The following is a 22,327-nucleotide window of genomic DNA, read 5'->3' as shown; positions in this document are numbered from 1 at the left end:
TGAGAGATCTGACAGCGCTGAGCTGGTAATGCAGCATCCACTGGGTAACTAAAGGCTGGGAGCAGCGGTACATACCTGTCTCTGCAGTCCTTCTATGCGCTGCTGCATCGCCTGCATCTCGCTCTCCCGGTCATCCAGCACCAGCCGGACCCTCTGCAGCTCCCCCTCCAGCCCTCGGCGAGACAGCTCCAGCTTAGTGTTCCGGTTCTCAGCGGCATCCAGCACTTCCTTCAGACGCCGCTTGTCGCTGTCCAGCTTTGCTTCGTTGGCTTTCATCTTATTGACCTTGTCCTGAGACAACATTGATCAATGGTGATCACAAATGTAGCTACCATGCTGAGGGGTAGATGTATGAAGCAGTAATAAGGGAGAAGTGATAAAGAGCAAGGTACTTTATCACCGGCCAATCAACTGTTAAGTTACAGGCTGGGTTAAAAAGAGACAGTTAGGAGCTGATTGGCCGGTGATAAAGTACCTTGCACTTTATCACTTCTCCTCCCTTATCACTGCTTCATACATCTACCCCTGAGTCACTGGGGACACACTGAGGGTAGCCCAATTGCGATGGCAGACATTGCGTTGTGTCCGCATCAGGTGGCTAGTGCCAGTTGGTGGCCAATGAATCACTTAATAGGTGGTTCTCAGACCCCTCGGACACAGTCAGACAAGCAGCTCTGACCAGGCAACAAGACACACTACAGATGATACATCTATCCTCCTTTCCTGTATGACAGTGTCATGCTATGTCCCGACTCCGTAGCGATGGGAATCTTTTTTTTTGCAAAATGTCTAATTTTCCTAGGGTTATAACCATTACTTGTCGGATAGTGGACTCGGAGAGAAATAGGACGGCCATCTGGATTGCAGGAGACCCAGTTTATGTTGAACTTGATGGACTGGGGCCTACGTTACGTATAAAGTGACTTGTATCGTATGGAGGGTGTATGTGGTCACATCTGTATTCCCATCATATTATAGTGATTGTAATGCAGAATTGTGTCCAGCATCTCCTACAATGGCCGCCTGTATCATCACCTGACGCCATGGATACCTTATACGTGCTGCAAATGTGCTCGGCGGATCTACAGAACACTGCTGTACCAGCTGAATGTATCAGCGACTCCCGAACCTGCGCTGCTGGGGGGAGAACCGGAGCCCCACTACATCGCATTCACATAAAGTGTCAGACTTGCGGTTACCTGGGCCGCTCTGTGCTCATTCTCCGCTGCTTGAAGGCTGCGCTCCAGGCTGGAAGCTTTCTCTAATGCCATCTTGCGCTCCCTCTCGTAGCGACGCAAGGTTTCCTCCTGCAGGATGAGTGTAGTCTGCACATTGCTGAGCTTCCCGTCCGCACTGCGCTTCCCTGAGTGTGAAGAGGACTGCGTGAGGATGATGGCACCTAATGAAGAATGTCACCCTGACTATCGCAGTACCCCCCTCCCCCCCTCCATTACCCACCACCCGGTATATCACCTGCACAAATGTATGTCTAGTCCACATCACCCCCCACTATGCTGCCAGCTGTAGAAGGATACACTGCACGCTCTAGGTCACGGACTGACCCCATACACACCTCACCCATATACATGTGCCTCCTCTCACCCCCTATATTCAGTGCTGTGCCTCCTCTCACCCCCTATATTCAGTGCTGTGCCTCCTCTCACCCCTGTACTCAGTGCTGTGCCTCCTCTCACCCCCTATATTCAGTGCTGTGCCTCCTCTCACCCCCTATATTCAGTGCTGTGCCTCCTCTCACCCCTGTACTCAGTGCTGTGGCTCCTCTCACCCCCTATATTCAGTGCTGTGCCTCCTCTCACCCCCTATATTCAGTGCTGTGCCTCCTCTCACCCCTGTACTCAGTGCTGTGCCTCCTCTCACCCCCTATATTCAGTGCTGTGCCTCCTCTCACCCCCTATATTCAATGCTGTGCCTCCTCTCACCCCCTATATTCAGTGCTGTGCCTCCTCTCACCCCCTATATTCAGTGCTGTGCCTCCTCTCACCCCCTATATTCAGTGCTGTGCCTCCTCTCACCCCTGTACTCAGTGCTGTGCCTCCTCTCACCCCTGTACTCAGTGCTGTGCCTCCTCTCACCTCCTATATTCAGTGCTGTGCCTCCTCTCACCCCCTGTACTCAGTGCTGTGCCTCCTCTCACCCCCTATATTCAGTGCTGTGCCTCCTCTCACCCCCTGTACTCAGTGCTGTGCCTCCTCTCACACTCTGTACTCAGTGCTGTGCCTCCTCACCCCCTGTACTCAGTGCTGTGCCTCCTTTCACCCCCTGTACTCAGTGCTGTGCCTCCTCTCACACTCTGTACTCAGTGCTGTGCCTCCTTTCACCCCCTGTACTCAGTGCTGTGCCTCCTCTCACACTCTGTACTCAGTGCTGTGCCTCCTCTCACCCCCTGTACTCAGTGCTGTGCCTCCTCTCACGCCCTGTACTCAGTGCTGTGCCTCCTCTCCCGCCCTGTACTCAGTGCTGTGCCTCCTCTCACGCCCTGTACTCAGTGCTGTGCCTCTTCTCACGCCCTGTACTCAGTGCTGTGCCTCCTCTCACCCCCTGTACTCAGTGCTGTGCCTCCTCTCACCCCCTGTACTCAGTGCTGTGTCTCCTCTCACCCCCTGTACTCAGTGCTGTGGATCCTCTCACCCCTGTACTCAGTGCTGTGTCTCCTCTCACCCCCTGTACTCAGTGCTGTGTCCCCTCTCACCCCCTGTACTCAGTGCTGTCTCCTCTCACGCCCTGTACTCAGTGCTGTGCCTCCTCTCACGCCCTGTACTCAGTGCTGTGCCTCCTCTCACGCCCTGTACTCAGTGCTGTGCCTCTTCTCACTCCTATACTCAGTGGTGTGCCTCCTCTCACCCCCTGTACTCAGTGCTGTGCCTCCTCTCACCCCCTGTACTCAGTGCTGTGCCTCCTCTCACCCCCTGTACTCAGTGCTGTGCCTCCTCTCACGCCCTGTACTCAGTGCTGTGCCTCCTCTCACGCCCTGTACTCAGTGCTGTGCCTCCTCTCACGCCCTGTACTCAGTGCTGTGCCTCTTCTCACGCTCTGTACTCAGTGCTGTGCCTCCTCTCACCCCCTGTACTCAGTGCTGTGCCTCCTCTCACCCCCTGTACTCAGTGCTGTGCCTCCTCTCACCCCCTGTACTCAGTGCTGTGCCTCCTCTCACCCCCTGTACTCAGTGCTGTGGATCCTCTCACCCCTGTACTCAGTGCTGTGCCTCCTCTCACCCCCTGTACTCAGTGCTGTGCCTCCTCTCACCCCCTGTACTCAGTGCTGTGCCTCCTCTCACCCCTGTACTCAGTGCTGTGCCTCCTCTCACCCCTGTACTCAGTGCTGTGCCTCCTCTCACCCCTGTACTCAGTGCTGTGCCTCCTCTCACCCCTGTACTCAGTGCTGTGCCTCCTCTCACCCCTGTACTCAGTGCTGTGCCTCCTCTCACCCCTGTACTCAGTGCTTTGTCTCCTCTCACCACCTGTACTCAGTGCTGTGTCTCCTCTCACCCCCTGTACTCAGTGCTGTGTCTCCTCTCACCCCCTGTACTCAGTGCTGTCTCCTCTCACCCCCTGTACTCAGTGCTGTGGATCCTCTCACCCCTGTACTCAGTGCTGTGTCTCCTCTCACCCCCTGTACTCAGTGCTGTGTCTCCTCTCACCCCCTGTACTCAGTGCTGTGTCTCCTCTCACCCCCTGTACTCAGTGCTGTGTCTCCTCTCACCCCCTGTACTCAGTGCTGTGCCTCCTCTAACACCCTGTACTCAGTTATGTGCCTCCTCTTACCCCCTATACTCAGTGGTGTGCCTCCTCTCACCCCTATTCTCAGTGCTGTGCCTCCTCTCCCCCCTACCTTCAGCCTGTGTCCCACATCCTCCATACTGCCAATGCCGCTCCCCCTCACCCTCCATATTGCCAATGCCGCTCCCCCTCACCCTCCATATTGCCAATGCCGATCCCCCTTACCCTCCATATTACCAATGCCGCTCCCCCTCACCCTCCATACTGCCAATGCCGCTCCCCTCACCCTCCATATTACTAATGCCGCTCCCCCTCACCCTCCATACTGCCGTTGTCGCTCCCCCTCACCCTCCATACTGCCAATGCCGCTCCCCTCACTCTCCATACTGCCAATGCAGCTCCCCTCACTCTCCATATTACCAATGCCGCTCCCCCTCACCCTCCATACTGCCAATGCCGCTCCCCTCACTCTCCATACTGCCAATGCAGCTCCCCTCACCCTCCATATTACCAATGCCGCTCCCCCTCACGATGTCTATACTGCCAATGCCGCTCCCCTCACCCTCCATACTGCCGATGTCGCTCCCCCTCACCCTCCATACTGCCAATGCCGCTCCCCCTCACTCTCCATACTGCCAATGCCGCTCCCCCTCACTCTCCAGACTGCCAATGCCGCTCCCCCTCACCCTCAATATTGCCAGTGCCGCTCCCCCTCACCCTCCATATTGCCAATGCCGCTCACCCTCTCACACTCCATATTGCCAATGCCGCTCACCCTCTCACACTCCATATTGCCAATGCCGCTCACCCTCACGCTCTATACTGCCAATGCCACTCTCCCTTACCCTCCATATTGCCAATGCCACTCCCCCTCACCATTGCCAATGCCTCCTCCCCTCACCCTCCATATTGCCAATGCCGCTCACCCTCACCCTCAATATTGCCAATGCCACTCCCCCTCAATATTGCCAATGCCCCTCACCCTCCATATTGCCAATGCCACTCCCCCCTTACCCTCCACATTGCCAATGCCACTCCCCCTCAATATTGCCAATGCCTCTCACCCTCCATATTGCCAATGCCGCTCACCCTCTCATATTGCCAATGCCGTTCCCCCTCACCCTCCATATTTCCAATGCCGCTCCCCCTCACCCTATCATATTGCCAATGCCGCTCCCCCTCACCCTCTCACTCTCACCCTCCTCAACCTCTGTGAGCACTTTCTGCAGCTGCTGAATCCTTGTGGCTGCTCCGTCTCGCTCAGCCGCCACCTCCACCAGCTGCCGGGATGCGGTTCCTAACTGGGTGCTCAGATTGTCCTGGTGAAGGAAGGAAGAGCCAGTTATATGGAATAATATGTGCACAGTCAGGACACATCAGCGGGAATGTACGCCAGTCACTGAGGGCCCAGTCACACAGACAGCAGACTCTCTCACAGCTCACCGTACCCGCTCTCAGTCACTGAGGGCCCAGCCATACAGACAGCAGACTCTCTCACAGCTACATGTACCCGCTCTCAGTCACTGAGGGCCCAGTCACCCAGACAGCAGACTCTCTCACAGCTCACCGTACTCGCTCTCAGTCACTGAGGGCCCAGTCACACAGACAGCACTCTCTCACAGCTCCCCGTACCTGCTCTCAGTCACTGAGGGCCCAGCCATACAGACAGCAGACACTCTCACAGCTCCCAGTACCTGCTCTCAGTCACTGAGGGCCCAGCCATACAGACAGCAGACTCTCTTACAGCTACATGTACCCGCTCTCAGTCACTGAGGGCCCAGCCATGCAGACAGCACTCTCTCACAGCTCTCCATACCCGCTCTCAGTCACTGAGGGCCCAGCCATACAGACAGCAGACTCTCTTACAGCTACATGTACCCGCTCTCAGTCACTGAGGGCCCAGCCATGCAGACAGCACTCTCTCACAGCTCTCCATACCCGCTCTCAGTCACTGAGGGCCCAGCCATACAGACAGCAGACTCTCTCACAGCTCTCCGTACCCGCTCTCGCTGGGTGTCTCGCAGTTCCTGGAGGAAGTCACGTAAGGCTGTGCGAATCACCTCAGGGTCTATATCAGCGGATACCTGCTCCCCACGAGTGGGGGAAGCTGTGCGCTCAGGAGTCTTACTGCGCTCCGGACTGCCTGTACGTGGGATGGGGCTGCCGCGGCCATCGGTGGTCGTGGTATAAGTGTTATCAAAGCCTAAGTAAGGTAAAACAACAATCAACCCAAAACAGTAATAAGAAATCCCTGTAAGTCTCTGTGCGCTCTATACTCACCCTTCAGTGGGGAGAAAGACCTCCTGGGTGAGCTGCTGCGCCCTCGCACGGCAGGACTTGGCGTGCGACCAGCCCGACCAATCCCAAGAGTCCTCCGCAGCGCAGAGTACAAGCTGTTGAGTTTAAATTCCATCTCCCTTTTGAGCCCCTCGAGGCGCGCCAGCTCCGCTTCCAGGCCATGCACGCGGCCCTCGCTGGCGCTCAGTCTGAGGCCTAGCTGGGCCGCCTCCTCTTGTGATGCCAGGAGTTTCAGCTCGAGGTTGCGGGCATTGTCCAGCAGCTTCTTCTCATTGCCGCGGGTTTCCTCCAGGTTACCCTGCAGTTCCTTCTCCCGCAGGCTGAAGTCGCTCTCCAGCTCAGACAGTTTCCTCTGTAGCGTGCTCAGCTGTGGGAGACCAGGGGAAGGGACGTCAGTGACCGAATCTCGGGGACAGACACTTATCTGTGCCCACAGGAACTCACCTCTTTCCTGGCAGCCTCTCGCCCGCTCTCACACTCCATTAACTTCTGTTTTAGGGCGAAGCTGTCTCGGCGGGTCTCTTCCTCTCGCTGCTCACTCATGGAGAGACGAGTCTGCACCTCTGACATCTCCCGGCCGTGCTTTACACCCTCATCGTCCAGAGCCTTCAGCTGTGATGGGTCAGAGAAATAAGGAAGTCAGATAAACCCTCCAACTGCATCGGATGGATCACGTAATGTATAACCCTCAGTAACACACATTACCCAGGTACTAAGGGCAATCTCATGCACCATCCAGGGCCCGCAGTATGTGTCTGGTCTCCTACCCAGCAGCTCCAGCTCACCTGTCGGCGCAGATCCTGCAATTCTCTCCGTGCTTCCAGCCGTGACCTTTCCACCTCTCGTAGATTGCTGCGCAGATCAGCTGCCTCCTTCTCTGTGACAGCTCGAGCCTCCTCCATAACAGACAGCCTCTGCTCCTTCTCCTCATTGCTGCGCTTCAGACTACAAGCAGGAGGTAGATGTGGCCGGCGCAGCACAGACACAAGATATATTATAATGTTTAACAAATAACTCGAAAACATTGTTCTCAAAAATGTTATGTGCAGAAAGAAATTTCAACTACAGTAGGGTTGTACACTTATAACATGACATCAATTATACATGAGAATCCCTTCAAATACATATCGCTTTTTCCTTATGGGAAAGGAAAGGGAAGATAATGGATCACAGAGGAAAGGGAAGTGAACATATCACAAAGAGGGAAGGGAATAGATCATAGGAAAGGAAATGGATGGCAGTGGAAAGGGAAGGAAATGGATCATAGTGTAACGGAAATTAATTACAGAGCGGGAAGGAAAAGGATTAGAGAGAGGAAAGGAAAGGGAATAAATCACAGAGAGGGAAGGTAATAGATTGCAGAGTAAAGGGAAGGGAATGGTTCACAGAGGAAAGGGAAGATAATGGATCACAAAGGGAAGGGAATGGATCACAGAGGAAAGGGAAGTGTACATATCAGAGTAAAGAGAAGGAAATGGATCACAGAGAAAAGGTAAGGGAATAAGGGGCAGATTTATTAAGCTTGGAGAAGATATAAACTGGAGATAAAGCAGAGAAAAGGTAAAAGGAGATAAAGCAGCAGCCAATCAACTCCCAACTGTCTTTTTCAAACACAGCTGATTGGCTGGTGCTTTATCTCCTTTTACCTTTTCTCCGCTTTATCTCCAGTTTATCTCTTCTCCAAGCTTAATAAATCTGCCCCCAAATCACATAGAGGGAAGGGAATAGATTGCAGAGGAAAGGGAAGGGAACAGATCAGAGTAAAGGGAAAGGAATGGATCACAGAGAAAAGGGAATAAATCACAGAGGGATGGGAATAGATTGCAGAGTAAAGAGAAGGTAATGGATCACAAAGGGAAGGGAATGGATCACAGAGGAAAGGGAAGTGTACATATCAGAGTAAAGAGAAGGAAATGGATCACAGAGAAAAGGTAAGGGAATAAATCACATAGAGGGAAGGGAATAGATTGCAGAGTAAAGGGAAGGGAATAGATTGCAGAGTAAAGGGAAGGCAACGGATCACAGAGGAAAGGGAAGGGAATTGATCACAGAGTTAAGGGAAGAGAATGGATCACAGAGGATAGGGAAGTGAACATATCACAAAGAGGGAAGGGAATAGATCAGAGTAAAGGAAATGAATGGCAGTGGAAAAGGGAATGAATTACAGAGAGGGAAGGAAAGAGAATCGATAGCCGAGGGAAGGTAAGGGAAAAAATCACAGAAAGGGAAGGGAATAGATTGCAGATTAAAGAGAAGTGAATGGATCACAGAGGAAAGGAATGGATACAGAGAGGAAAGACGAGGGGATCATTAGAAGTGTAAGGGATCTCGAAGAGGAAAGGACAAGAGAGAGAGAGAGAGAGAGAGAGGAATAGTATTAGGAAAATCCAGCTAAATATGACAATTATTCCATCTTTTCTCACTTTGTCAAATGTACAGGGAAATGATGATGGAGTACCTAATGCGCTCACTCTCCGCCCGGCGCACAGCACCGCGCAGCTCCTCATTAGATTTCTGGAATGCTTCCTTTGCTTTAGATTCATCTCCAAGGGATCGGCGTACGTCCAGGATCTCCTTCTTGTGGACCTCCACCGACTCGTTACCATCACGTACGCGCCTGTGCGCCTCTATCAGCTCCCGCCGCAGCGCGTCCCTGGCGTCCTCCACCACACACACCTGCGTCTTCAGTTCCTCCACCTGGGAGGGGACACAAAGGGCTCCGTACATTTACCTCTCCCCTTATACACCATCTCCAAGCAATGTACCAGTAACCGATTATACGTAATAAAGCTCCCACCTCCCGAAGAGCCGCCTCACGCTGCTTCCCGAGGTCTCGGATCTGTTCATGGAGACTCTTCAGCTCTCTCTCATGAGACTCCAGTGATTCCTCAAACTGCGTCCGGAGAATCTTCATCTCTGAGTTCAGAGTGAGGATTGTGCTCTGCGGAGATAGTGAAACACAGTTATTCTGGAATAAGACGGTTCCTGATCACGATGAAAGGGTCGCAGATTTATATGTGCTTCCATAGAGGTGAGCTCAAATATCAGCGTTTCGGTGATGCCGGGGTACCATATATGGCAAATAACAGAGGTCACCCCTTACAGACATTTCTTCTGTCTGTCCAAGTGCTAAACCTATCCATCACCTAAGGGCTGGCAGGTCTGTGGTCACGAGACATCATTGGAAGCTGCTCTGATGTCAGGTTGTTCAGGAAAATGTAGGATAGAGAGATAACCAGTATTCAGACCCAGGTGCTCACCCTGTCCTGCTCCTGTCTGGCCTGGTTCTCCCTCTTGTTACGCTCCATCTCCAGGCTCTGCGCGGACAGCGTGTGCTGCAGGTTGTTCAGTTTCTCGCTGAGAGACGCTTTCTCTGATTCCTTCAGGGACAGGGCCTGCGATATCAGTGTATAAACAGTATCAAGCCCAATTCCTGCTCAGAACAAACATAATGCATATACTCATATTTGGATTAACTAAGTCTAACCTGCTCCTAACAGTGTCGGATGGTGATGGCCAGGAAGTCATATAAGTCTTGGAAAGAAAGTTTCCCCCCTGCAATGTTTTACTGACAGGAAGTCAGGTGTGCCTGGGACAGACCATTTCCACTGTATAGGGTTAATTACAGAAAGTGTCCCCCTAGTGTTACGGAGACCCTGGGACATAAAGTTTCCGGTGTGGCATACTTGCCTACTTTAGAAAACTAGTTTCAGGGAGATTATAGTTGGTAATAGAATTTTGCACAGCGTCCCATTGAGGGGTGTGTCTAGATCCATATATGGAGAGACTGTGAACATGGCGCTTAGAAGCGTGGGTGTGTACTGCTGCATCTGAGAGGGATCTTGTATAATGACATGTAATAATAATAATACATATTTATTGTCATCCAATGCCCACATACAATATGAACAGTTAATGAAATTCAGACGTGAGGATCTGACAGGACGTGTAATAAGTTTGGGACTTCCTCATGAATAACGCTCTAGGTGCGGCTGGTCTAACAGCTAGGGCTGATGGTTGGATCCATGTTAATCCCTGCAGCATTTTGCTGGCTGCTCTCACCTGCTGCTTCTCGCTTGCCGCCTGTAAGAGATTGTCATCTCGCTCCTGCTGCAGAGACGCAATTTCCTCGCTCATCTCTTCACGCTCCATCTCGTACCGTGCCAGCAGTTCCTCACGCTCCTGGGTCAGCTGGTGGACCAGGTCTTCCTTCTCCGACTCCAACTCCAGACGCAAAGCATCCTGCAACGTGTCACATGTCAGTCACAGGTCCTGCCCACACAGGTGTTGTAGGGTGGCAGGAAGGAGGCACATGGGTAGTTACGTACCTTCTCACTGAGCAGACGTTCAACGTCCTCCTCGTGTGCTTCCTGCTCATTCTTTAGGGCAACCTGGGCTTCCTTCTCTGTGTGCATCAGCTGGTGGTTTGCAGCTTCTTTGTCCCGCTCTAGTTTAGCGACCTCAGTCTCCATCTGTCTGCGCACAGAGCTGATCTCCGCTGCAGGGACAGGAGACACTTTGGGTTGTACAGACCAGCCCTGCAGTGCAGTCCCTATCACAGAAGAGCGCCAGGTACTTACCTTGCAGAGACTCCTTTGCCAGCCGCAGCCCCTGGTGCTCTGCCTCCAGCTGCTCCTTGCGGGACGTTGTGTGTGTGAGCTGCTGCTGAACATCAAACAGGGCCGACTCCAGCGCCTCTTTCTCTGACCTGTGGAGAGGGAGAGTGACTGGGATCCATATCCCACAACCTGTGGCCCCTGCACCGGCCCTCCTCTCCCACAGAGCTCCCTTACAGCCTCTGCCATTCCCCGGCCTGACTGCTGTGGCTATACAGAATCAGCGACCTGTGTATTGTCTCCCTGCTGCTTAGTTACATGTGCACCCAGCCCATAGTCAGCAAAGCAGGAGAGGTCTGTGACACTGCCCCCTGCTGGCCAGGAATGTCAGCCCTACCCCAAGACATCACAGGAATAATTTTGTTTCTAAGCAAGAATCCCCTAGGCCAATATAATAATTCCCTACCTGAGTGCTGCGATCTCCTCTGACTGCGCTCGGTTCTCTCGCTCGCTGGCGGTCAGCTGTACCACCAAGCTGCCCTTATCTTTCATCAGGGCCTCCTTCTCCCTGGATGCCCGTAGCAGGCTCTCACTCTGCTGCTCCACCTCCTTGCGGCACTGCACTAGGTCTTCACTCAGGGAGTTTCTCTGTCGCGTTACCTGCCAGACGAGAAATGAGAATGAGCCCCAGCTTCTACACACGGTATTGCTGTATCCCGTCTACCCTGCTCCTGAGCCTCCTCTCCCCTGTATCCTGTCTCCCTGCTCCTGAGCCTCCTCTCCCCTGTGTCCTGTCTCCCCTGCTCCTGAGCCTCCTCTCCCTGTATCCCGTCTCCCCTGCTCCTGAGCCTTCTCTCCCCTGTATCCTGTCTCCTCTGCTCCTGAGCCTCCTCTCCCTGTCTTCCCTGCTCCTGAGCCTCCTCTCTCCTGTATCCCGTCTCCCCTGCTTCTGAGCCTCCTCTCTCCAGTATCCTGTTTCCTCTGCTCCTGAGCCTCCTCTCCCTGTATCCTGTCTCCTCTGCTCCTGAGCCTCCTCTCCCCTGTATACCGTCTCCCCTGCTCCTGAGCCTCCTCTCCCTGTATCCCGTCTCCCCTGCTCCTGAGCCTCCTCTCCCCTGTATACAGTCTCCCCTGCTCCTGAGCCTCCTCTCCCCTGTATACCGTCTTCCCTGCTCCTGAGCCTCCTCTCCCTGTATCCCGTCTCCTCTGCTCCTGAGCCTCCTCTCCCTGTATCCTGTCTCCTCTGCTCCTGAGCCTCCTCTCCCCTGTACCCTGTCTCTCCTGCTCCTCCTCTCCCCTGTATCCTGTCTCCCCTGCTCCTGAGCCTCCTCTCCCTGTATCCTGTCTCCTCTGCTCCTGAGCCTCCTCTCCCCTGTACCCCATCTCTCCTGCTCCTCCTCTCCCCTGTATCCTGTCTCCTCTGCTCCTGAGCCTCCTCTCCCCTGTACCCCGTCTCCCCTGCTCCTGAGCCTCCTCTCCCTGTATCCTGTCTCCTCTGCTCCTGAGCCTCCTCTCCCTGTATCCTGTCTCCTCTGCTCCTGAGCCTCCTCTCCCCTGTACCCCGTCTCTCCTGCTCCTCCTCTCCCCTGTATCCTGTCTCCCCTGCTCCTGAGCCTCCTCTCTCTGTAACCTGTCTCCTCTGCTCCTGAGCCTCCTCTCCCCTGTACCCTGTCTCTCCTGCTCCTCCTCTCCCCTGTATACAGTCTCCCCTGCTCCTGAGCCTCCTCTCCCTGTATCCCGTCTCCCCTGCACCTGAGCCTCCTCTCTCCTGTATCCTGTCTCCCCTGCTCCTGAGCCTCCTCTCCCCTATACCCCGTCTCTCCTGCTCTTCCTCTCCCCTGTATCCCGTCTCTCCTGCTCTTCCTCTCCCCTGTATCCTGTCTCCTCTGCTCCTGAGCCTCCTCTCCCCTGCTCCTGAGCCTCCTCTCCCCTGTATACAGTCTCCCCTGCTCCTGAGCCTCCTCTCCCCTGTATACCGTCTTCCCTGCTCCTGAGCCTCCTCTCCCTGTATCCCGTCTCCTCTGCTCCTGAGCCTCCTCTCCCTGTATCCTGTCTCCTCTGCTCCTGAGCCTCCTCTCCCCTGTACCCTGTCTCTCCTGCTCCTCCTCTCCCCTGTATCCTGTCTCCCCTGCTCCTGAGCCTCCTCTCCCTGTATCCTGTCTCCTCTGCTCCTGAGCCTCCTCTCCCCTGTACCCCGTCTCTCCTGCTCCTCCTCTCCCCTGTATCCTGTCTCCTCTGCTCCTGAGCCTCCTCTCCCCTGTACCCCGTGTCTCCCCTGCTCCTGAGCCTCCTCTCCCTGTATCCTGTCTCCTCTGATCCTGAGCCTCCTCTCCCTGTATCCTGTCTCCTCTGCTCCTGAGTCTCCTCTCCCCTGTACCCCGTCTCTCCTGCTCCTCCTCTCCCCTGTATCCTGTCTCCCCTGCTCCTGAGCCTCCTCTCTCTGTAACCTGTCTCCTCTGCTCCTGAGCCTCCTCTCCCCTGTACCCTGTCTCTCCTGCTCCTCCTCTCCCCTGTATCCCTTCTCACCTGCTCCTGAGCCTCCTCTCCCTGTATACTGTCTCCCCTGCACCCCGTCTCCCCTACTCCTGAGCCTCCTCTCCCCTGTATACCGTCTCCCCTGCTCCTGAGCCTCCTCTCCCTGTATCCCGTCTCCCCTGCTCCTGAGCCTCCTCTCCCTGTATCCCGTCTCCCCTGCTCCTGAGCCTCCTCTCCCTGTATCCTGTCTCCTCTGCTCCTGAGCCTCCTCTCCCCTGTACCCCGTCTCTCCTGCTCCTCCTCTCCCCTGTATCCCTTCTCACCTGCTCCTGAGCCTCCTCTCCCTGTATCCTGTCTCCCCTGCACCTGAGCCTCCTCTCCCCTGTACCCCGTCTCCCCTGCTCCTGAGCCTCCTCTCCCCTGTATACCGTCTCCCCTGCTCCTGTGCCTCCTCTCCCTGTATCCTGTCTCCTCTGCTCCTGAGCCTCCTCTCCCTGTATCCTGTCTCCTCTGCTCCTGAGCCTCCTCTCCCCTGTACCCTGTCTCTCCTGCTCCTCCTCTCCCCTGTATCCTGTCTCCCCTGCTCCTGAGCCTCCTCTCCCTGTATCCTGTCTCCTCTGCTCCTGAGCCTCCTCTCCCCTGTACCCCGTCTCTCCTGCTCCTCCTCTCCCCTGTATCCTGTCTCCTCTGCTCCTGAGCCTCCTCTCCCCTGTACCCCGTGTCTCCCCTGCTCCTGAGCCTCCTCTCCCTGTATCCTGTCTCCTCTGATCCTGAGCCTCCTCTCCCTGTATCCTGTCTCCTCTGCTCCTGAGTCTCCTCTCCCCTGTACCCCGTCTCTCCTGCTCCTCCTCTCCCCTGTATCCTGTCTCCCCTGCTCCTGAGCCTCCTCTCTCTGTAACCTGTCTCCTCTGCTCCTGAGCCTCCTCTCCCCTGTACCCTGTCTCTCCTGCTCCTCCTCTCCCCTGTATCCCTTCTCACCTGCTCCTGAGCCTCCTCTCCCTGTATACTGTCTCCCCTGCACCCCGTCTCCCCTACTCCTGAGCCTCCTCTCCCCTGTATACCGTCTCCCCTGCTCCTGAGCCTCCTCTCCCTGTATCCCGTCTCCCCTGCTCCTGAGCCTCCTCTCCCTGTATCCCGTCTCCCCTGCTCCTGAGCCTCCTCTCCCTGTATCCTGTCTCCTCTGCTCCTGAGCCTCCTCTCCCCTGTACCCCGTCTCTCCTGCTCCTCCTCTCCCCTGTATCCCTTCTCACCTGCTCCTGAGCCTCCTCTCCCTGTATCCTGTCTCCCCTGCACCTGAGCCTCCTCTCCCCTGTACCCCGTCTCCCCTGCTCCTGAGCCTCCTCTCCCCTGTATACCGTCTCCCCTGCTCCTGTGCCTCCTCTCCCTGTATCCTGTCTCCTCTGCTCCTGAGCCTCCTCTCCCTGTATCCTGTCTCCTCTGCTCCTGAGCCTCCTCTCCCCTGTACCCCGTCTCTCCTGCTCCTCCTCTCCCCTGTACCATGTCTCCCCTGCTCCTGAGCCTCCTCTCCCTGTATCCTGTCTCCTCTGCGCCTGAGCTTCCTCTCCCCTGTACCCCGTCTCTCCTGCTCCTCCTCTCCCCTGTATCCTGTATCCCCTGCTCCTGAGCCTCCTCTCCCTGTATCCTGTCTCCTCTGCTCCTGAGCCTCCTCTCCCCTGTACCCCGTCTCTCCTGCTCCTCCTCTCCCCTGTATACCGTCTCCCCTGCTCCTGAGCCTCTTCTCCCTGTATCCTGTCTCCTCTGCTCCTGAGCCTCCTCTCCCTGTATCCTGTCTCCTCTGCTCCTGAGCCTCCTCTCCCCTGTACCCCGTCTCTCCTGCTCCTCCTCTCCCTGTATCCCGTCTCCCCTGCTCCTGAGCCTCCTCTCCCCTGTATCCCTTCTCACCTGCTCCTGAGCCTCCTCTCCCTGTATCCTGTCTCCCCTGCACCTGAGCCTCCTCTCCCCTGTACCCCGTCTCCCCTGCTCCTGAGCCTCCTCTCCCCTGTATACCGTCTCCACTGCTCTTGAGCCTCCTCTCCCTGTATCCTGTCTCCTCTGCTCCTGAGCCGCCTCTCCCTGTATCCTGTCTCCTCTGCTCCTGAGCCTCCTCTCCTCTGTACCCCGTCTCTCCTGCACCCTGTCTCCCCTGCTCCTGAGCCTCCTCTCCCTGTATCCTGTCTCCTCTGCGCCTGAGCCTCCTCTACCCTGTACCCCGTCTCTCCAGCTCCTCCTCTCCCCTGTATCCTGTCTCCCCTGCTCCTGAGCCTCCTCTCCCTGTATCCTGTCTCCTCTGCTCCTGAGCCTCCTCTCCCCTGTACCCTGTCTCTCCTGCTCCTCCTCTCCCCTGTATACCATCTCCCCTGCTCCTGAGCCTCTTCTCCCTGTATCCTGTCTCCTCTGCTCCTGAGCCTCCTCTCCCTGTATCCTGTCTCCTCTGCTCCTGAGCCTCCTCTCCCTGTATCCTGTCTCCTCTGCTCCTGAGCCTCCTCTCCCCTGTACCCCATCTCTCCTGCTCCTCCTCTCCCCTGTATCCTGTCTCCCCTGCTCCTGAGCCTCCTCTCCCTGTAACCTGTCTCCTCTGCTTCTGAGCCTCCTCTCCCCTGTAACCTGTCTCCTCTGCTCCTCCTCTCCCCTGTATCCCTTCTCACCTGCTCCTGAGCCTCCTCTCCCTGTATCCTGTCTCCCCTGCACCTGAGCCTCCTCTCCCCTGTACCCCGTCTCCCCTGCTCCTGAGCCTCCTCTCCCCTGTATACTGTCTCCCCTGCTCCTGAGCCTCCTCTCCCTGTATCCCGTCTCCCCTGCTCCTGAGCCTCCTCTCCCTGTATCCTGTCTCCTCTGCTCCTGAGCCTCCTATCCCCTGTACCCCGTCTCTCCTGCTCCTCCTCTCCCCTGTATCCCTTCTCACCTGCTCCTGAGCCTCCTCTCCCCTGTATCCTGTCTCCCCTGCACCTGAGCCTCCTCTCCCCTGTACCCCGTCTCCCCTGCTCCTGAGCCTCCTCTCCCCTGTATACTGTCTCCCCTGCTCCTGAGCCTCCTCTCCCTGTATCCCGTCTCCCCTGCTCCTGAGCCTCCTCTCCCTGTATCCAGTCTCCTCTGCTCCTGAGCCTCCTATCCCCTGTACCCCGTCTCTGCTGCTCCTCCTCTCCCCTGTATCCCTTCTCACCTGCTCCTGAGCCTCCTCTCCCCTGTATCCTGTCTCCCCTGCACCTGAGCCTCCTCTCCCCTGTACCCCGTCTCCCCTGCTCCTGAGCCTCCTCTCCCCTGTATACTGTCTCCCCTGCTCCTGAGCCTCCTCTCCCTGTACCCCGTCTCCCCTGCTCCTGAGCCTCCTCTCCCTGTATCCAGTCTCCTCTGCTCCTGAGCCTCCTATCCCCTGTACCCCGTCTCCCTGCTCCTCCTCTCCCCTGTATCCCTTCTCACCTGCTCCTGAGCCTCCTCTCCCTGTATCCTGTTTCCCCTGCACCTGAGCCTCCTCTCCCCTGTACCCCATCTCCCCTGCTCCTGAGCCTCCTCTCTCCTGTATACCGTTTCCCCTGCTCCTGAGCCTCCTCTCCCTGTATCCTCTGCTCCTGCTCCTCCTCTCCCCTGTAACCCGTCTCTCCTGCTCCTCCTCTCCCCTGTATCCTCTGCTCCTCCTCTCCCCTGTACCCCGTCTCGCCTGCTCCTCCTCTCCCCTGTATCCCGTCTCCCCTGCACCTGAGCCTCCACTCCCTGTATCCTCTGCTCCTGCTCCTCCTCTCCCCTGTATCCCGTCTCTCCTGCTCCTCCTCTCCCCTGTATCCTGTCTCCTCTGCTCCTCCTCTCCCCTGTACCCCGTCTCTCCTGCTCCTCCTCTTCCCTGTATCCCTTCTCACCTGCTCCTGAGCCTCCTCTCCCCTGTACCCAGTCTATCCTGCTCCTCCTCTCCCCTGTATTCCGTCTCACCTGCTCCTGAGCCTCCTCTCCCCTGTACCCCGTCTCCCCTGCTCCTGAGCCTCCTCTCCCCTGTACCCTGTCTCCCCTGCTCCTGAGCCTCCTCTCCCCTGTATCCTGTCTCCTCTGCTCCTGAGCCTCCTCTCCCCTGTACCCCGTCTCTCCTGCTCCTCCTCTCCCCTGTATCCCTTCTCACCTGCTCCTGAGCCTCCTCTACCTGTATCCTGTCTCCCCTGCTCCTGAGCCTCCTCTCCCCTGTATCCTGTCTCCTCTGCTCCTGAGCCTCCTCTCCCCTGTACCCCGTCTCTCCTGCTCCTCCTCTCCCCTGTATCCCTTCTCACCTGCTCCTGAGCCTCCTCTACCTGTATCCTGTCTCCTCTGCTCCTCCTCTCCCCTGTACCCCGTCTCTCCTGCTCCTCCTCTCCTGCTCCTGAGCCTCCTCTCCCTGTATCCTGTCTCCTCTGCTCCTGAGCCTCCTCTCCCCTGTATACCGTCTCCCCTGCTCCTGAGCCTCCTCTCCCTGTATCCCGTCTCCCCTGCTCCTGAGCCTCCTCTCCCCTGTATACAGTCTCCCCTGCTCCTGAGCCTCCTCTCCCCTGTATACCGTCTTCCCTGCTCCTGAGCCTCCTCTCCCTGTATCCCGTCTCCTCTGCTCCTGAGCCTCCTCTCCCTGTATCCTGTCTCCTCTGCTCCTGAGCCTCCTCTCCCCTGTACCCTGTCTCTCCTGCTCCTCCTCTCCCCTGTATCCTGTCTCCCCTGCTCCTGAGCCTCCTCTCCCTGTATCCTGTCTCCTCTGCTCCTGAGCCTCCTCTCCCCTGTACCCCATCTCTCCTGCTCCTCCTCTCCCCTGTATCCTGTCTCCTCTGCTCCTGAGCCTCCTCTCCCCTGTACCCCGTCTCCCCTGCTCCTGAGCCTCCTCTCCCTGTATCCTGTCTCCTCTGCTCCTGAGCCTCCTCTCCCTGTATCCTGTCTCCTCTGCTCCTGAGCCTCCTCTCCCCTGTACCCCGTCTCTCCTGCTCCTCCTCTCCCCTGTATCCTGTCTCCCCTGCTCCTGAGCCTCCTCTCTCTGTAACCTGTCTCCTCTGCTCCTGAGCCTCCTCTCCCCTGTACCCTGTCTCTCCTGCTCCTCCTCTCCCCTGTATACAGTCTCCCCTGCTCCTGAGCCTCCTCTCCCTGTATCCCGTCTCCCCTGCACCTGAGCCTTCTCTCTCCTGTATCCTGTCTCCCCTGCTCCTGAGCCTCCTCTCCCCTATACCCCGTCTCTCCTGCTCTTCCTCTCCCCTGTATCCCGTCTCTCCTGCTCTTCCTCTCCCCTGTATCCTGTCTCCTCTGCTCCTGAGCCTCCTCTCCCCTGCTCCTGAGCCTCCTCTCCCCTGTATACAGTCTCCCCTGCTCCTGAGCCTCCTCTCCCCTGTATACCGTCTTCCCTGCTCCTGAGCCTCCTCTCCCTGTATCCCGTCTCCTCTGCTCCTGAGCCTCCTCTCCCTGTATCCTGTCTCCTCTGCTCCTGAGCCTCCTCTCCCCTGTACCCTGTCTCTCCTGCTCCTCCTCTCCCCTGTATCCTGTCTCCCCTGCTCCTGAGCCTCCTCTCCCTGTATCCTGTCTCCTCTGCTCCTGAGCCTCCTCTCCCCTGTACCCCGTCTCTCTTGCTCCTCCTCTCCCCTGTATCCTGTCTCCTCTGCTCCTGAGCCTCCTCTCCCCTGTACCCCGTGTCTCCCCTGCTCCTGAGCCTCCTCTCCCTGTATCCTGTCTCCTCTGATCCTGAGCCTCCTCTCCCTGTATCCTGTCTCCTCTGCTCCTGAGTCTCCTCTCCCCTGTACCCCGTCTCTCCTGCTCCTCCTCTCCCCTGTATCCTGTCTCCCCTGCTCCTGAGCCTCCTCTCTCTGTAACCTGTCTCCCCTGCTCCTGAGCCTCCTCTCTCTGTAACCTGTCTCCTCTGCTCCTGAGCCTCCTCTCCCCTGTACCCTGTCTCTCCTGCTCCTCCTCTCCCCTGTATCCCTTCTCACCTGCTCCTGAGCCTCCTCTCCCTGTATACTGTCTCCCCTGCACCTGAGCCTCCTCTCCCCTGTACCCCGTCTCCCCTACTCCTGAGCCTCCTCTCCCCTGTATACCGTCTCCCCTGCTCCTGAGCCTCCTCTCCCTGTATCCCGTCTCCCCTGCTCCTGAGCCTCCTTTCCCTGTATCCCGTCTCCCCTGCTCCTGAGCCTCCTCTCCCTGTATCCTGTCTCCTCTGCTCCTGAGCCTCCTCTCCCCTGTACCCCGTCTCTCCTGCTCCTCCTCTCCCCTGTATCCCTTCTCACCTGCTCCTGAGCCTCCTCTCCCTGTATCCTGTCTCCCCTGCACCTGAGCCTCCTCTCCCCTGTACCCCGTCTCCCCTGCTCCTGAGCCTCCTCTCCTCTGTATACCGTCTCCCCTGCTCCTGTGCCTCCTCTCCCTGTATCCTGTCTCCTCTGCTCCTGAGCCTCCTCTCCCTGTATCCTGTCTCCTCTGCTCCTGAGCCTCCTCTCCCCTGTACCCCGTCTCTCCTGCTCCTCCTCTCCCCTGTACCATGTCTCCCCTGCTCCTGAGCCTCCTCTCCCTGTATCCTGTCTCCTCTGCGCCTGAGCTTCCTCTCCCCTGTACCCCGTCTCTCCTGCTCCTCCTCTCCCCTGTATCCTGTATCCCCTGCTCCTGAGCCTCCTCTCCCTGTATCCTGTCTCCTCTGCTCCTGAGCCTCCTCTCACCTGTACCCCGTCTCTCCTGCTCCTCCTCTCCCCTGTATACCGTCTCCCCTGCTCCTGAGCCTCTTCTCCCTGTATCCTGTCTCCTCTGCTCCTGAGCCTCCTCTCCCTGTATCCTGTCTCCTCTGCTCCTGAGCCTCCTCTCCCCTGTACCCCGTCTCTCCTGCTCCTCCTCTCCCTGTATCCCGTCTCCCCTGCTCCTGAGCCTCCTCTCCCCTGTATCCCTTCTCACCTGCTCCTGAGCCTCCTCTCCCTGTATCCTGTCTCCCCTGCACCTGAGCCTCCTCTCCCCTGTACCCCGTGTCTCCCCTGCTCCTGAGCCTCCTCTCCCCTGTATACCGTCTCCACTGCTCTTGAGCCTCCTCTCCCTGTATCCTGTCTCCTCTGCTCCTGAGCCGCCTCTCCCTGTATCCTGTCTCCTCTGCTCCTGAGCCTCCTCTCCTCTGTACCCCGTCTCTCCTGCACCCTGTCTCCCCTGCTCCTGAGCCTCCTCTCCCTGTATCCTGTCTCCTCTGCGCCTGAGCCTCCTCTACCCTGTACCCCGTCTCTCCAGCTCCTCCTCTCCCCTGTATCCTGTCTCCCCTGCTCCTGAGCCTCCTCTCCCTGTATCCTGTCTCCTCTGCTCCTGAGCCTCCTCTCCCCTGTACCCTGTCTCTCCTGCTCCTCCTCTCCCCTGTATACCATCTCCCCTGCTCCTGAGCCTCTTCTCCCTGTATCCTGTCTCCTCTGCTCCTGAGCCTCCTCTCCCTGTATCCTGTCTCCTCTGCTCCTGAGCCTCCTCTCCCTGTATCCTGTCTCCTCTGCTCCTGAGCCTCCTCTCCCCTGTACCCCATCTCTCCTGCTCCTCCTCTCCCCTGTATCCTGTCTCCCCTGCTCCTGAGCCTCCTCTCCCTGTAACCTGTCTCCTCTGCTTCTGAGCCTCCTCTCCCCTGTAACCTGTCTCCTCTGCTCCTCCTCTCCCCTGTATCCCTTCTCACCTGCTCCTGAGCCTCCTCTCCCTGTATCCTGTCTCCCCTGCACCTGAGCCTCCTCTCCCCTGTACCCCGTCTCCCCTGCTCCTGAGCCTCCTCTCCCCTGTATACTGTCTCCCCTGCTCCTGAGCCTCCTCTCCCTGTATCCCGTCTCCCCTGCTCCTGAGCCTCCTCTCCCTGTATCCTGTCTCCTCTGCTCCTGAGCCTCCTATCCCCTGTACCCCGTCTCTCCTGCTCCTCCTCTCCCCTGTATCCCTTCTCACCTGCTCCTGAGCCTCCTCTCCCCTGTATCCTGTCTCCCCTGCACCTGAGCCTCCTCTCCCCTGTACCCCGTCTCCCCTGCTCCTGAGCCTCCTCTCCCCTGTATACTGTCTCCCCTGCTCCTGAGCCTCCTCTCCCTGTATCCCGTCTCCCCTGCTCCTGAGCCTCCTCTCCCTGTATCCAGTCTCCTCTGCTCCTGAGCCTCCTATCCCCTGTACCCCGTCTCTGCTGCTCCTCCTCTCCCCTGTATCCCTTCTCACCTGCTCCTGAGCCTCCTCTCCCCTGTATCCTGTCTCCCCTGCACCTGAGCCTCCTCTCCCCTGTACCCCGTCTCCCCTGCTCCTGAGCCTCCTCTCCCCTGTATACTGTCTCCCCTGCTCCTGAGCCTCCTCTCCCTGTACCCCGTCTCCCCTGCTCCTGAGCCTCCTCTCCCTGTATCCAGTCTCCTCTGCTCCTGAGCCTCCTATCCCCTGTACCCCGTCTCCCTGCTCCTCCTCTCCCCTGTATCCCTTCTCACCTGCTCCTGAGCCTCCTCTCCCTGTATCCTGTTTCCCCTGCACCTGAGCCTCCTCTCCCCTGTACCCCATCTCCCCTGCTCCTGAGCCTCCTCTCTCCTGTATACCGTTTCCCCTGCTCCTGAGCCTCCTCTCCCTGTATCCTCTGCTCCTGCTCCTCCTCTCCCCTGTAACCCGTCTCTCCTGCTCCTCCTCTCCCCTGTATCCTGTCTCCTCTGCTCCTCCTCTCCCCTGTACCCCGTCTCGCCTGCTCCTCCTCTCCCCTGTATCCCGTCTCCCCTGCACCTGAGCCTCCACTCCCTGTATCCTCTGCTCCTGCTCCTCCTCTCCCCTGTATCCCGTCTCTCCTGCTCCTCCTCTCCCCTGTATCCTGTCTCCTCTGCTCCTCCTCTCCCCTGTACCCCGTCTCTCCTGCTCCTCCTCTTCCCTGTATCCCTTCTCACCTGCTCCTGAGCCTCCTCTCCCCTGTACCCCGTCTATCCTGCTCCTCCTCTCCCCTGTATTCCGTCTCACCTGCTCCTGAGCCTCCTCTCCCCTGTACCCCGTCTCCCCTGCTCCTGAGCCTCCTCTCCCCTGTACCCTGTCTCCCCTGCTCCTGAGCCTCCTCTCCCCTGTATCCTGTCTCCTCTGCTCCTGAGCCTCCTCTCCCCTGTACCCCGTCTCTCCTGCTCCTCCTCTCCCCTGTATCCCTTCTCACCTGCTCCTGAGCCTCCTCTACCTGTATCCTGTCTCCCCTGCTCCTGAGCCTCCTCTCCCCTGTATCCTGTCTCCTCTGCTCCTGAGCCTCCTTTCCCCTGTACCCCGTCTCTCCTGCTCCTCCTCTCCCCTGTATCCCTTCTCACCTGCTCCTGAGCCTCCTCTACCTGTATCCTGTCTCCTCTGCTC

General features: G+C 57.5%; 1 protein-coding gene across 10 annotated transcripts in view; it reads right to left on the bottom strand.

The window, feature by feature from the left end:
- CROCC (ciliary rootlet coiled-coil, rootletin) overlaps nt 1-22,327 on the bottom strand; it is an 80,273-nt gene that overhangs the window by 9,885 nt on the left and 48,061 nt on the right. For all 10 annotated transcript variants that reach the window (XM_083161856.1, XM_083161850.1, XM_083161855.1 and 7 more), the window contains 14 exons: nt 11,058-11,251; nt 10,616-10,743; nt 10,364-10,533; nt 10,098-10,277; nt 9,296-9,430; nt 8,833-8,976; nt 8,494-8,732; nt 6,821-6,980; nt 6,480-6,647; nt 6,018-6,402; nt 5,738-5,940; nt 4,936-5,056; nt 1,200-1,363; nt 76-291 (listed from right to left, as the gene is read on the bottom strand). In XM_083161856.1, the coding sequence (XP_083017982.1) occupies nt 76-291; nt 1,200-1,363; nt 4,936-5,056; nt 5,738-5,940; nt 6,018-6,402; nt 6,480-6,647; nt 6,821-6,980; nt 8,494-8,732; nt 8,833-8,976; nt 9,296-9,430; nt 10,098-10,277; nt 10,364-10,533; nt 10,616-10,743; nt 11,058-11,251 (2,607 nt within the window). The remainder of the gene's footprint in view (nt 1-75; nt 292-1,199; nt 1,364-4,935; nt 5,057-5,737; nt 5,941-6,017; nt 6,403-6,479; nt 6,648-6,820; nt 6,981-8,493; nt 8,733-8,832; nt 8,977-9,295; nt 9,431-10,097; nt 10,278-10,363; nt 10,534-10,615; nt 10,744-11,057; nt 11,252-22,327) is intronic.

This window comes from Crinia signifera, chromosome 19 (assembly GCF_055691185.1).
Source record: "Crinia signifera chromosome 19, ASM5569118v1, whole genome shotgun sequence".
Taxonomy (NCBI): Eukaryota; Metazoa; Chordata; class Amphibia; order Anura; family Myobatrachidae; genus Crinia; species Crinia signifera.
Note: the sequence above shows the minus strand (reverse complement) of the source record. Positions and strands in the feature narration are given on the sequence as shown.